The sequence below is a fragment of the Conger conger genome, chromosome 10 (genome assembly GCF_963514075.1).
Source record: "Conger conger chromosome 10, fConCon1.1, whole genome shotgun sequence".
NCBI lineage: Eukaryota > Metazoa > Chordata > Actinopteri > Anguilliformes > Congridae > Conger > Conger conger.
The window spans coordinates 32053758-32068550 of NC_083769.1; the positions used below are offsets into that span (position 1 = coordinate 32053758).

At 41.7% G+C, this 14793-nt stretch overlaps 1 protein-coding gene across 7 annotated transcripts in view; it reads right to left on the bottom strand.

Annotated features, from left to right (window-relative positions):
- Window positions 1-6669: 6669 nt before the first annotated feature.
- Window positions 6670-14793, bottom strand: part of rgs19 (regulator of G protein signaling 19) — a 31890-nt gene continuing 23766 nt past the window's right edge. For 4 of the 7 annotated variants that reach the window (XM_061258309.1, XM_061258311.1, XM_061258312.1 and 1 more), the window contains 4 exons: window positions 14400-14536; window positions 9984-10070; window positions 9423-9657; window positions 6670-7839 (listed from right to left, as the gene is read on the bottom strand). In XM_061258309.1, the coding sequence (XP_061114293.1) occupies window positions 7651-7839; window positions 9423-9657; window positions 9984-10070; window positions 14400-14536 (648 nt within the window). In that variant the 3' untranslated portion in view covers window positions 6670-7650. The remainder of the gene's footprint in view (window positions 7840-9422; window positions 9658-9983; window positions 10071-14399; window positions 14537-14793) is intronic. The other 3 variants (XM_061258314.1, XM_061258316.1, XM_061258310.1) reach the window with 2 other exon arrangements.

Sequence of the window (14793 nt, forward strand, 5' to 3'; positions counted from 1 at the left end):
TATTTTTTTAATATCTTTCATGATGGGGCTTTAAAAATGTTTCTTCACTTCACACACAAAATAAAAGGAGTGTTGCAAGAAGTTTGGGAAAGGGGTTCTTTACACCCCCACCCTCAGAAGAAGTTTGTGCTTATCATTGAGCAGAAATAGCTCCCAATGCAAACGTGTTGGCATGACTGGATGCTGTTCAGACCATTCTCATTTGGATGCCAGAGTAAGTCTTAATTAACTCTACTATAAATAAATGTGCCGTGGCATGTTTAGGAGGAGATTATAAGCGAGGGCCCTCTATGATCAAAGTTAAATGGCAACGGGCACATAAAGACTTGGCCACCCATCTGAAAGAGCAAATCGCCTGCTCCATTTCAGCTGTTATTGTTCAAGCTCAAGATCTACTGGGGCTTAACTGTGGCTAAGCCCATTGCTTCTATGAGTTGGCACAAAAAAGAAATCAATTAAAAGAACGGGCTGTTCTAGTGAATACATTTCTCCATCAATCTCTGCCAAAGCTGCTGAGGCCCAGGTCTGAACTCATCCATCACTGGCGCAGGATTGTAATTCTAAAGGCTTGAGGAAGGGATTGGTGGAAGTGAAAGAGCACATACTTGGAGTAATCCTGATGGCCTCTACACATCTACCATATCAAACTAATAATCCATATTTGTGGATCTACGTCCCTGCCCACTCTGAGTAGTTTAAGTTGCTTTAAGCCTGAACAGCTTGAGGATATCACTTACTCATTTAAGTGGTTTTAGTTTTTTTTAGCAAGTTTTAACAGCCTGAAACAATGAATGTTAAAATGGTATTTTATTAAAGCTACTGCAATGCTGCTACTAAGATTAATGACTTAATCTGGCACCTCATATTCGATGTTCCATAACAATGAAAGCTTTTTCTTAGAAAAATATCCAGGCAAAGTTTGCATGTTCAGTCATGTTCAATACTAAGGCAAGTACAGCCGGTTGTTTATGATGAGACACCAGTTGCTGCTGTTCCCCTTGAGCTACAGTCCTGTCTGATGACAGAGGAGGTAAATGGTGGTGAATGTGATTTCAGTTTGTTTTGGAAACACATTCATATTTCCATACGTGCGGACAGCAGGCAAAATAAATGTGTGTTGCTGTACCTAAACTTTCACGTTAAAAGTGCATTTATTGAATGCGCAAATATATTTTTGCTTGTACCGAGTTGTTGGCTACGCCTGATCACACAGCTACTCCCCACCATACCTTGAACACATTCATGCATTAATAAGAAGAAGATTCTGCTTCTGTGCTTCATGTTGGCCTGCAGACAGACATCTGGTGATCTGCATAGTGCTGGGAATGCCACATTCATCAGCAGAGTCACTTAAAGGAGTCATTTACATTACAACATATTAGGCATAATATGGCATAGGCATATTGGGAAATTACCCTTGGGTTTGTATGAACAGAACCCTTTGTGCCCTGTAAGTGTACACTGTGCTGTAGCATTATGGAATTGATGGGGGCTGTTGACCTGGATACTGAGGCGGGGGGGTGGGGGTAAAGAATGGAAAAGGCAGCTTAGTTTACAGTACCACTGAATGTGCACACTGGAGATCACAGCTTGAGAAGCCCTTCCACATCCTCACTCCATACATAACAGTTTAAAAAAAAAAACACGTTATTTCCTATTGAATTTGTGAACTTGTGCAAAGGGCATTGCTGTCTATTATATCCCATGGGGAAAAGGCACAAGTAATCATATGGTCATAAGATGCACAGTACTGAACAGTTGTGCTCTGGGGGGAAATGTGCCACATATCCATATCAGACTGAAGTGTAATACTACAACAGTTCATAAGGCTGAAGAGCCTGGGGGGAGAGAGAACATGACAATAATGTCTGCACCTTCTCTCGTGTTGTCCTCCTCTTTGCTTAATGACCTTTTCGCAGTTACACAATAGGTATAGCTGTGTAAATGCAGTGTATGTTAGATGCTTAGTGGTATTCACTTTTGTTTACAATACTGATGTCTCACTTTTGTATTGCCGAGATAAACAATGTAGAGAATCTCCTATGTAATTGTAATGTAATGCAACCATAAATCCTCCAAGAGGATCTCAAACAGGTGTTTAGTTAAGGAACACTTCCAGAGATACATGAATAATAACACAAATGTCTTTATTATCATAAAAAAAAGTTTCAGCAATTGACTTTTTTATGGTACATTACAGAGCAAAGGTGTGGAGGTGTGCTCTTGTACTGTACAGAGCGCCCCCTGTCTTAACAAGTTCAACTGCAAAAGCTGATGAGTACAGCTGGAACAGTTTCTAGATCATGATGACAAGTTTGCAAATAAAATAAAAAAAAGAAATTGGTCCTGAATTCAATCCACGTATTTTCATACAAAGTTGATTTTGTTATCAAAATAATATCAATAAATAACTGTCGATTGGTCCTTCAGTCTGAAACAAGTCGTACTGCTGTATTGTGTTGTGGCACTATATTGTGGAAATTTCAGAGAAAAGTGCACAGGGAGAGATTGAGCAGAGCAAGAGAAGCAAGGAGTGATGGGTATACACCTCAAAACCCACCAAACCAGCTGATCAACTTCACCTGAACAGAGTGAATGAACCAAGAAAAACACAAATGTAATGTACCGCAAAAATACATTTTACAGCATGACGAGGCCTCATGCACAGAGCGTGTTATGTATGTGTGTAAGTGTGTGTACACACACAATAACACTGTTTACCTGACGGGACGTCTATGCTCCTGTTACTTTCAGCACAGTTGTTAGCTGTGAGACAGACCGTTTCAGACATATGGTTTCTGATTGTGAGACAGCAGAGATTATTGGCACCTTGAAGATAAGAATATGTAAACATGAGTCAGACGATCTGTTAATCACTCTCCTGAAACCGATGGGAAAAAGAATAATGGTTTACGGAAAATGACTAGGGGCACTGACGGGCACACAACTATTTACAGGAACTATTTGCCTGTGCTACCTGTTGGATGCTAAGTTACACATTCAGACTTGATGACCATGAGCCAGCAGTCCTATTTCCCTGTACTGTTTTTTAACAGGGTTGAAACAGTTCCAGTAATTCTGATTCTGTTCTCATATGAAATACTGGACCTGGCCTCCTCTAGTGGTTATTAAAATATGGAGATCTGAATGCAGAATGCCCATGTGCAAAGGAGTGCATTGTCTCCTGGTTTGCTATCTCTGACGCACCTGGACCAAGGCACATTCAGGAGTACGGTTTTGTTTTTTTGTTCCTTTGACTGATTTGATTAGAGAAACACAAAAGCTTCAGGAAGTGAGAGGCCCAGCTCATTGGGGCGTTTTCTCAGCTCTGTAAAAACCCAGCTGGGCTGAATGACACTGAACCGATACCGTCAGTCTGGTCTTCCTACACCCAGCCTCCCTCTCTCTCTCCCTCACTCCCTCTCAATCTCTCTGTCAGGCGCTCTTGTGTGGCTTTCTGTACAGCTGCCTAAAACACCTATCAGTCTGAGTGCTGTATGTGAGTGTACGTGCATGTATGTGTGCGTTTGTGTACACATGCATGTGTATGTGCCCATGCACGTGTATGTGTTCGTGTTCGTGTGTGTGTGTGTGTGTGAGTGAATGAGAGAGTATTCTACAGCAGGGCTTGTGAAGCAGCCTCCAGCTTTGTAGATTAGTAGATTCACTAACATGGTGTCAAGTGGGCAGAGACCAGTGGATCTTCAACCCACTGCGTGCCTAAATCTTTCTTTTCCCTACTCGCACACAAGCTCATTTTAACCTAGCTCGCCCAACTTTCATTCACACACGATGTCAGCAGCCCAAACATTGCACATCATCTACAGGCAGTTTCCTCTCCACCCAGGCAGACACATATGGTACCTTCCAACTGGATAACTGTATCAATACTAAATATATATTTATATATATATTCATATATACACACATATACATATATGTAAATAATACACATCATGCACAACTATTAAATCTTCTCATCACAAAAATAATTTAACATCCAATGCATCTTTCACTCTAAAAATAACAGCATTGAAAATTGCATTACTCCCTTTCATGAAAATGATTTTAAAAATGTCTAAATTTTAAATGTGATGTTATATAATATCATATACAAATATTTATATACTATTTCCATTTATTTACATTAAAAGTATAAAGGAATAATGCAATTTAGAACACTCCAAAAATAATTTCAATGTAAACAGTGGGCAGACTTTCCTCTGCTGATGACTACCCTGCTCTATTAATTGGACCAAATGTAGGACAAGGTGGGACAACATTCAAACCATAGACATACCATTCCTAGATTGAGGCAAGCCAGTGTTGGCAATGTTGCATTGATCATATAATCTGATCATATAAATGTAATGTAAATTCAAATGCCTGGAATTTCCATGTTCAGCTTTGCACCTTTGGATAAACCTTGTTACAACACATCTTTCATTGAAATCACTAAACACCCCAATTATGTACAGACAATGAGTGCATTAATATGGTTGATATATATGATATAATAGTACAGTATATCAATGAAAGAGGTTCAAGACGTAACTGACTGTCTCATCACCTGTTTAGGACGCCGTTTTGGATGGGTAACACATACTCATCAGACCAATCTAGTAAACTATTTCTATGGTGGGACAGTCACTTTAGTATTGCGAAGATCTGCAGTGTCATCTGCCTGCCTGACACAATCCCACAAAGCAAAGTCAAGACGGACCGCCTTCTGAGCAGCCCATGATAGCATGCTGTGCGTCATTCTATCTGTGTGGATTAGTTTGGCCCTACCCAAATGCCAACCCGCATTCGCCAAAGGAAAGTACTAAGTGCTGGTGTGTAAAGTTGGGGGCTCTTTTATGAAAAAGGAAATTACGTTAAAACTGATATTTGGACACCAAACATTTTTCATATCTGTCAAAATGTCTCACATAAATGATATTAAAAATATATAAATTATTGCCACTTTCACCGACAGTATGTAATTGTATGCATGTATTGTCAAATATTTAGTTCACCCTACAATATATGCATATTGTAACATATACAAAGTGGTAACAATACATGTATTTTCAGTATCTAACATATTTCTTGACATATATTAGCTTTTATGAGGGCTGAGACCCAGGGACTCAGTGTTAGCACCAGATAAAATATATTTATCTTTTTCCAAAAAGAACAATATCATGTGCATTCTACTTACATCTTTCTGAAAAACAAAGTGGCACAGTTGCTGTTAAAGATATAACAGAAATTCTGTCCACAAAATCATAACAATGGTAATAAAATCTCTTTAAAACTCAGGCCTGTGTGGTTGTCACTGTAAGTAAATGGCAATCAAGCAGAACTGTAGTTTACATATACATATATTCATAGTTAGGCTTCTCTTTTGGAAACATATAAAGACCTGTTTTAAAAAAATCCAGCTATTATTTACATGGAACATTTAATGATCACCATCTGACAATCCTCCAGTAACTGGACACCCAGGACACTGAATATAATCCGTCTGTATAAAAATGAATTGCAATGCTTAGATAGTGCAGACCAGTGGTCAATAAAGAACTGTTCTGTAAAAAATAAAGACGAAAACCCGGCAAGAACAGAAAAGAGAAAGTGTGTCAAAACTGTTTGGTAAAAGGATATTTCTCCTACAGTATGTCCATTCTGTGGTAAAATGGCAGGGAGAACGCAATGGAATTTGGCAGAATGTCATCAACAACTGGACTGGTGGCTGATAAAGCTCCTGAAGCTTCGTCTGCCATCAGCTGCAGGAACTCTCCCAGTCTACAGCCACTTTCCGCCCGCAATAATCACTCCAGGATGAGTATGACCAACCCTAATCCAGACCAAGACCGTCTAGTGAAGAAAGTTGGGAAATGAGGATCATTTCCGGGATCAGTGCTTCGAGGCACAATCTGTCCACACTTCATTTCAGTGAGAACGGGCACTAAGATGAGGTCAGCTAGAATGGAATGGAATTGACAGATCTGGATTGAATACAGACTTCATTCAACTAAACACGATTGGACCAGTCTCGACAGGGCTTGACTTAATGGAACATGCCAAAGTGGGTAGTAACTGGACAGTGTAGACATTGTAAGCCAGTGAAACAATATATTTGCGTGCGCGCACACACACATACACACATTCACACAGACAGACAGACAGACAGACAGACACACACACACACACACACACACGTATGCACATACACAAACACACCTGTATTAAAAAGGGCACAAATGCCTTCACGTGCCTATACACTCATGTAAGTCCTTCTCTACCTTCAGAAGAAAAACATTTAAACACTGAGCCTATAATGTGCCCTATTATTTGATATCTAAATAATAAACTCACACATACAAGCACACAACCACACACACATACACACAGCTGAAACATGGATGCATTGATTTGTCTCTTTCTTATCATGTGGGAAATTCTGTCCAGATGTTCTGCAGAATACTGCATACATATTGTACATGATAATGAATTGTCAATGTTGCTTATGTGTAACTAACCGGCATGCTCACTCACTCTCTCACTCTCTCACTCTCTCACTCTCTCTCTCTCTCTCTCTCTCTCTCACTCTCTCACTCTCTCTCTCACTCTCTCACTCTCTCACTCACTCACTCACTCACTCACTCACTCTCTCACTCACTCTCTCACTCACTCACTCACTCACTCACTCACTCACTCACTCACTCACTCACTCACTCACTCACTCACTCACTCACACACACACAAACACATGCTGTGACTGAGATGATGACAGCTCTTCAGTATGGGTCAGGGACAGGGCCATGAGTGTTGGTGTCCCAGTAAAGGAGGACAAAGACTAAAGAAAGCATGCATTCTCTCATGACCCACAAGTTGCTTGGCTTGTGTTCTTGTGGTGGATGCTCCAGGTAGTTGTTACATATGTACAATAATATCACAGTTAACAAAAAAATAAATAACATCAATAATACTTCTTTAACAATGCTTTTGGTGTGACAAGCTAAGATCTTGGGATCTTATTTAAAGACAGCCATTATACTTGGCTCTTTGTTTAAAAATAGCAGTTGTTACCAATCACTAGCACTTCTTTTTTTGCACCTGGGACATCTCTTTCCACACCCCTCCTTTTTCACCACCATCACTCAACCCCATGCTTCAGATTATCAGTCACAGCAGAGAGGTCAAAGGTCAGGTTAATCAAGAGTAGTTTAAACCAGCAGTGCCCAGGTGTAGAACTTAAAAAATAGACTCCAGTGTCTTATTGCAGAGCTATCTCTGGGCTCTTTTCACTTTGTGGCATCAGGTGAAAAATAACATATGTATTTACATACAGTATATTCTAAAATTAATCACTTGTAAATCAGTAGTAAATGCAGTAGAGCTGTAGCCATGAGCAGTGGAATGACTGAGCAAAAGTATTTCTCTATTAACGACCCTGTGTCTTCCAGTTTATGTCTGTGTAGATTCAGTGATTCCATCAGTAAAGAGGGATTTTTATAAAAGTGTGGAGATAACAAAAATCCAACAATAATGACAATAAAAACCCCCAAAAAGGGGTGTTTCTCCTTTAGTGGTTGTGCAATGGAGAGAAAGTGGGAGAGAGAGTGAAAGAGAAAGAGAGAAGAGAGACAGAGATAGAGCAGAGATCTAAGACTCAGAGGAGGAGCGGGATCCTGACTGCAGAAGGTTTTTGTATATTGAGGAGTTGAGGAACCTAGGGTAGGAGTCTCTGTGCATGAGGGTGTAGATCTGAAGCTGGGCATCCTCAAAAGTGTGGGGCGTGGGCTCCTGCATTTTCCTGTTGATCACCTCTCGCACCCTGGAGTCCAGACTTACCTAGCAGGATAAAGGCAAATGTTACCATCACAAAACCAAAAAACTGAAACCCAGACATGTTAATGGACAAAAGGAAATTAACTTTCTTTTTGACTTTGCCTTTTTTCTGCATTTTTGGAAATGGGAATTTTAGGGACTGGTATGGCATGTACTGCTTGCACAAGTATAGCTACGCATACAAGAGTGACACAGATGAGATGCTAAGTTACATCATGCCAAAGATGCAGTGCCATGCACATTGTTTAGTCAGCGTTCACTTAGGAACCTTGTACCTTAAATCCAAGCTGACGTCCTCACCTAACAGAACATTAAAAAAAAACCCACAGAAAACTGTTCTGCTTGTTCAGTCTGGAGGGAGCTGCTTTTGTGAAGAGCAGCAGAGGCCTGGGTGCCCAGGGCAGGTGGTGTGGGAGAGACTGCAGTTAATGGACAGCTCACTGGGTGAGGTGGGGGTACACGGAAGGGACTGTACGTTGCAGCTTGCTGAGCAGAAATTCGGGGACACCCTAGCGCTTTCGTCTCCAGGGTTTCCGGTAAGTGAAACCCATCCTCTGTCTATAGACAGTTCTTCAGTGGGATGGACTGCGATTTGTAGCTTCCTGTATCCAACCCTTGCTGATGTGGGGGTTTGTCTTTGAAAAGGACTAGAGCACAGACTTCAAGAGGTACCAAACTGTGCACTTTACAGTCCTAAATCAGACCTGACAGACTGCCCCAGGCAGACTCTAAATTAAGGAGGTTTTAGCAGACCACTAAGAAAAGTAAAAGCATAAAAAAGGACATTAACCCACTCTTGTCAGCAAAAACTATTTGTGAAAATAGAAGATAATACAGAGAAAATGCATTATTGTGAAAATAAATAAATAGTAAAAAAAAATTTTTTTTCATTTGTTAATGGAACCAGTGCAGCAGAGGTTGCATCCCTGGACAGAGATACTGTGTCCATTGATCACAACCCCCATCCCCCTCCCCCAGTGTGCTAAGGGGTCGGGTCTACCATAACATACTCCACCAATTATAAAATCACATGATCACGTCCCTTGCATGGCAGATTATATCAGGCGCAGCTACTCTAAACCAACATTCGCCAAAAATAATACAACAAACAAAACCAACATAGAAATAAATAACAAAAACAATAAATGCTTAATGGGCAGAATGTGTGGGTCATGCATTTGTGGAACTGAAAGCCAAGTAGGCCAGACAGGGAAGTGCCATCCTGAAACTTTTCAACGTTAACATTGTTTGTGTGTGTGTGTAAGCACATGGTGAGAGAAAAGAGGTAGTAAGGTAATGCTACCAGAAAAGCCAAGCCATGCTTTAAAACAGCCATTATTCTCCTTCCTATCTTTGACTGATAAATCAAACTAATCTAAAAGCATAGATGGAGCAGAGAAAACTGACTGGTCTCTCTTTTACTGAAGTGTCTGCCGACTTTAAGATTTTTTCTTATGACGCAATACTGCTGCTTCTCAATTGACTCTGCTGTTCCAGGAAATGTCACTAATCATCTCCTGCTAAATTCCGCTAAATTCAGCAGTTATGGAAAGCAGTGGTTTTGTGGGAAAGGCGCAAGCCCTTACCTCCTTGGGTGAGAGTATTGAGATGTAGTCCTCGTAGATCAAGCGTGCCTTCTCCTCGATTGCCGATGTATTCATCTCTTTTTTCAGTTCCTCGCAGGCTAACCAGAAAAGCATATTCTCCTCACTGTACTCAGTCCTTAAGAATTCCCTGAAGACGTTCCGTCCGGCTGGGCTCTTCATCAGCTTGTCGAAGCACTGAGCCCACTGCCGCATCTCGTCCACCGTTGGTTTGGTGCTGTGGAGAAACAGCGGCACACGTGAGATTACTGAAACACTACAACCCTAAAACAACATCAGCCACGAGCCCAAACAGAGCACACAGACCTAAATCCACACACAAAACACTGACACAGCTCCGCTGAGTGCATGTGCAGATTAGCATGACTGGTAAGCTGATCTGCAGGTTCTTCCTTTGTTTTTGGTTGGCACTTGTTGTTCTGTAATTATTATGTGTGTGGCAAGCAGTCCAGGCAGCCGAGGAGAGACTGAGAGAATACATGGTAATACATGTCGACACGTGTGTTTTTGTGTACTTATGCATGTACTTGTGTAAGTGCTCACCAAGCTTCACAGTTTGGTATGGTCTCCAGCTTGGTGTCCTGGGACTTCCTCCTCGCCCTGTTCTCATCTTCTTTCCTAACAGTAAGACTGGAAGGTAGTAAAAGGGCATTGAGAAATAACAGCACAGCCCACAGCTGCTAGGCCCGGTTGCTGTCATCTTATGAAATGTAAACACACTTTAGTTCGTTAGTGCACAAGCCGTGCACACATATACACGTGCGCAAACACATTTCACAAACACACAGACACCTGTAAAATCTCTTGACCATAACCACATCCACACATATCCCTATCACAATCATCCAAAAAAATTGCAGTACTTCTGTCAAAGTATAATTTGCATGATAGAATTGATAAATACATTAAATGTCATCTCACTGAGTTGTAGGCTTGCTGAAAATATAGGGTAAATGCATCAAATCTCTGGTTGGGGGTTTCATAGTGCTATGCACAACTGAGGCCACTTGTCCTGAGTTCACTGATATACCCAATGGTCTGGATCGAATACTGACCATGACAGGCTCAACTACGACCTAAAAGGCCAATAGTCTAGTGATGCATAATTGGTCACGCAAGTAGGAGGTTCAGTCAAGGATATTCTCTACATTATTGCGTGGTCACTTTGGTGATTTGGTGAAGTCAGATGCCTAAAAACAAGTGTCCTCCACCTTTGGTAGGATATTCATGGTAGTGTTCTCCCTTCCACATTAACAAAGTATGTTGAAGCAATGAAATAGGCTGGGGCCTTTGTGTGTGGAGTTTGCATGTTCAGGTACTCCCGTTTCCTTTCACAGTCCAAAGACAGTCCAAAAGACAAAGGGCTAAGTGGTCTAATGGCTTGTGGGTTTGACTATGTGAGCAAATGATGTGTGTGCCTGGCGATGGAGCTGTCCAGGGTGGACTTCTACCTCTCCGCTAATGCATGCTGGGATAGACTCAAGCCCCCCCCCTTCACCTCGGGTGGATGGATAGATAAATGGATGGTTTTCTGATTGAAACATTAAAGAATACCATTGGATACTCAGCTGAAAAATTGATAACCGTCTAGACTGGAGAAGGGCAAATGTCATGAGTTAGCAAAAAAACCCTCATCTTCGCTTAAATGCAGAGTTAGCATATCCTCAGTAGACAAGTTAGCAAAATGCTTGGTGGTTTTCTACAAATGTGAAAAGGTTCTGTGGGCAGGCGGTTTCTCAACCAAATACTATGCCCGACATTTCGTTTCCTCCATCTGTTGCTAGGTGCAACGGTTTACCTACTGCATGAGCATTGATTATGTGCAGCACTTTGAGCTGCATGCCAGCTTCCATTGCTAATTTCACTAACTGTCCCTTACTAGGCTATCCATAGTATAACTATTTTTAATTCTGTTAGGAGATGCTATGCTCCAGCAAATGAACACTTTATCAAACTGCAGAACTTCACAAGCTACTGATTCTGCCCACTGCCATTTGAAACAGATGGCTAGCAATCTATTATTTGCTGACATGCCGTTTTGATAAATCTAGGTGCATTTTAACGCTTGAGTACTACGAAAATACAATTTTACCTCAAAAAAATTGACATTATGGATACAGTATGCCAATAATATTTCTGACTGAAAGCACACCATCACCTCAATCACATACAAATGTACCCCAAATGACTTCAGACATAATCAACCATTAATTATTGGGTTTATGTCTGTCTTCTGAGACTGTGCCATTCTGGCTTTTCAGTGATTGGCTATAGGTGTCTCCAAGGCTAAAACAAGTGATTATTTCTACATCTGTCTGACTTCATTTGCCATCAGAAACCGCAATGCAAGAACAATGGTTCCTGTTTTCACTGTCTCCACCCCAACCGCTCTTTTGAATGAATCCTCCTCCCCGTTGCCCAGCGTAGAGGCATGCTTGCAGGTGCAGCACAGCTACTGTGAAAACTGCACCTTTCCTCAGTTCTGCCAAGGCTGAAATAAAATCTGCACACTCTGCTCCCCTACCTTAACTTTCCAGAGCACCAAAACAACCTCGGAACATGCCACAACCACACACCCTGACTTTGATGTCAAAGTTAAGACAAGGATACAAAATAGGAAAAAGGACGCAAATAATCAAAAGATTATGAGTGCATTATTATATTAAGTGCTGACTAACTCTTATAATAAATGGATCATGAAATGTTCCAAGGACCAATGATAGATCTACCTCCTAAGAGACAGGAATTAATTAAAATGTGGAGGTCCCTGTTTAATAATGATAAAAATCCTGTCAGATTTGGTGTGAGCATATGTTTTCCCTGGGGAAACACAAGTTTCCCCTAAAGATTCCTGAAGCACTTTCCAACAAAAAAGGGAGAGGCTAAAACACAGATGTGAAAATTGAGGTCTAAGATCACAGATGCCGAATGTGCGCACATTTATGTGGCTGGCTTCTGTGGTAAAAGCTCTGTCAGTTCTCGATAATTGCATGGTAATTACACCGTGAGGCCACAGCAGGACAGAGACGGGCATGCCTGTGCTATGCACTGCAGTGCATGAACCCCCTGTGATCCCACTGCACTCCTTCTCCTCAGGACACAGAGATGAGGTGGTTCGCTCTGAGAGATGCCTTAAGCACTGGGACTCGCTGGAGCTTCACTCTAAACACGGTACCAAAATAACTCCATCCTCAGAGGAGGAAGAGAACATTAAACACTGCCGTATGGTGCTTAAAGACAAGCTGAAATCAAAATGAAAACTTTCCTCAATTTTGGCAATTATGCATAACCATACAACCATGTATTGGAGTATACACTCAGTGAGTACTTTATTACGTATTTATTAGACTTCAACTGCTGTTGTAGCCTATCCACTTAAGAGGTTTGATGCCTTGCGTGTTCAGGGATGCTTTTCTGCATACCACTGTTGTAATGAGTGGTTATTTGTGTTATTGTCACCTTCCTGTCAGCTTTGACCAGTCTGGTTCTTCTCCACTGACCTCTCTCATTAACAAGGTGTTTTTGCCCACAGAACCGTTGGTCATTGGATGTTTTTTCTTTTTTTTTGGACCATTCTCTGCAACCTTATCACTTAGACACATTTCTTCCCCATTGGCCAGAAAAACAGCTGAACCTCTTGACCATGTCTGCATGCTTGTAGGCATTTAGCTGCTGATTAAATTGGCTGCCACATGATTGGCTGATTAAATATTTGCATTAACAAGCTGGTGTACAAGTTTGCCTAATAAAGTGCTCAGTGAGTGTATATTCCAAAAAATGATAAAATTATAATTGTGTGAGTTTTTTCCATTCACATCCTGGAAAACGATTTGAATTTAGATTTTACCTCATCATGTACCAGTCGGCGTGCAGCACAAAATGTCAGTCAATACTCCATTCCCCTTCAATCAATATCCTTTCACGCAGCGTAGAACATTCTTCCCCCTCAGCCATAGGCTACTCCTCTGCTTCCCCCTCCTCATTTGACATCAGTCAAATAGACTCCCCACCCCCCAAAGATTTCTTTCACTTGTGTATCTGTCATATCATGTAAGCTAGTGCTGTTCTAACTTCAGCTTGTGTTTAGGTCTGGATACTGAACAGGCATTGGAAAGGAGTGGAACACATCCACACACATAAGTTAATTTAGAAAATGTGACCAGAGCACAGAAATGGCTGTCACTTAAACAATGAGAGGAGCTTTCAAGTAAGGCAGTGACTCCTGCTGAAACATGGACATGTTGTTTGTGTTGTGGAAAACAACACAAATCACTGAGAAAGCAATAAATCTTCATCCACACTGGAAAACCCAAAACAAACAATTTGCATGCAAAGACTCCACTGGAGGCCACCAAGTGGCTTTCAAAAAAGAACAAGGATACTGTATGCTTTCCCTTAACTTCCAAACTAGCATACCACAGTTGGCAGCTAGAATACCCTGAGTACAACAATACAACAGCTAATACAAAAAAATATATATATCTATACAAGTAACAATATCTATACAATCTATACATAACTGCCATTACAGTCTATGGCATATATAAGGCTAATCATGGTGGTGAGTTAGGGAGGGAAAGGTGTAGCCTGAAGAGATGAGTCTTCAGTCTGCGCTTGAAGGAGGTCAGAGACTCTGCCGTTCTGACATCCACCGGGAGGTCATTCCACCACCGTGGGACCAGGACAGACAGCAGTCTTGAGCGTGAAGTGCAGGTGTGGCGAGGGGAAGGCGCTAGACGGCACGAAGTGGCAGAACGGAGGGGTCTTGTTGGTGTATAGGTCTTGATAAGTGATTGAATATATACAGGGGCTGATCCCTTAACTGCCTGGTATGCGAGCACCAAAGTTTTAAATTTGATGCGAGCCATAACAGGCAGCCAGTGGAGGTTGCTGAGCAGGGGGGTGACACGAGTTCCATGCTGAGGTCACACATACGACACAGTGTTGTGCGTGACGTACCAGGAGCAGCTACAGCAGCAGCACCAGCAGAAGCAGCAGGGATTGGGGCGCTGTGCTGCCGGCCGGCGAGCCCTGCCGGATGGCCTCTCGCTCCGCGCCATCGGAGACTCGCGCTCTGCCTGGATGGGGCCTGTGTACTGGACATGCACACGCACATACACACACACACATACATACAGACACACACACACACAGACATGCACACACACACACAAACACAGACAAACGCACATACACACACACACACGCACACAGATCAGCTGCACAATCAAATAGTAAATAGTAAACACTGAAGCCTACTGATGATCACTTACAGTACAGCATATGGTCAAATTTTAGGCCGATTCATGAATCTCTCTATGAAATCCTGATGATATAAACTCATTGGGCCTGA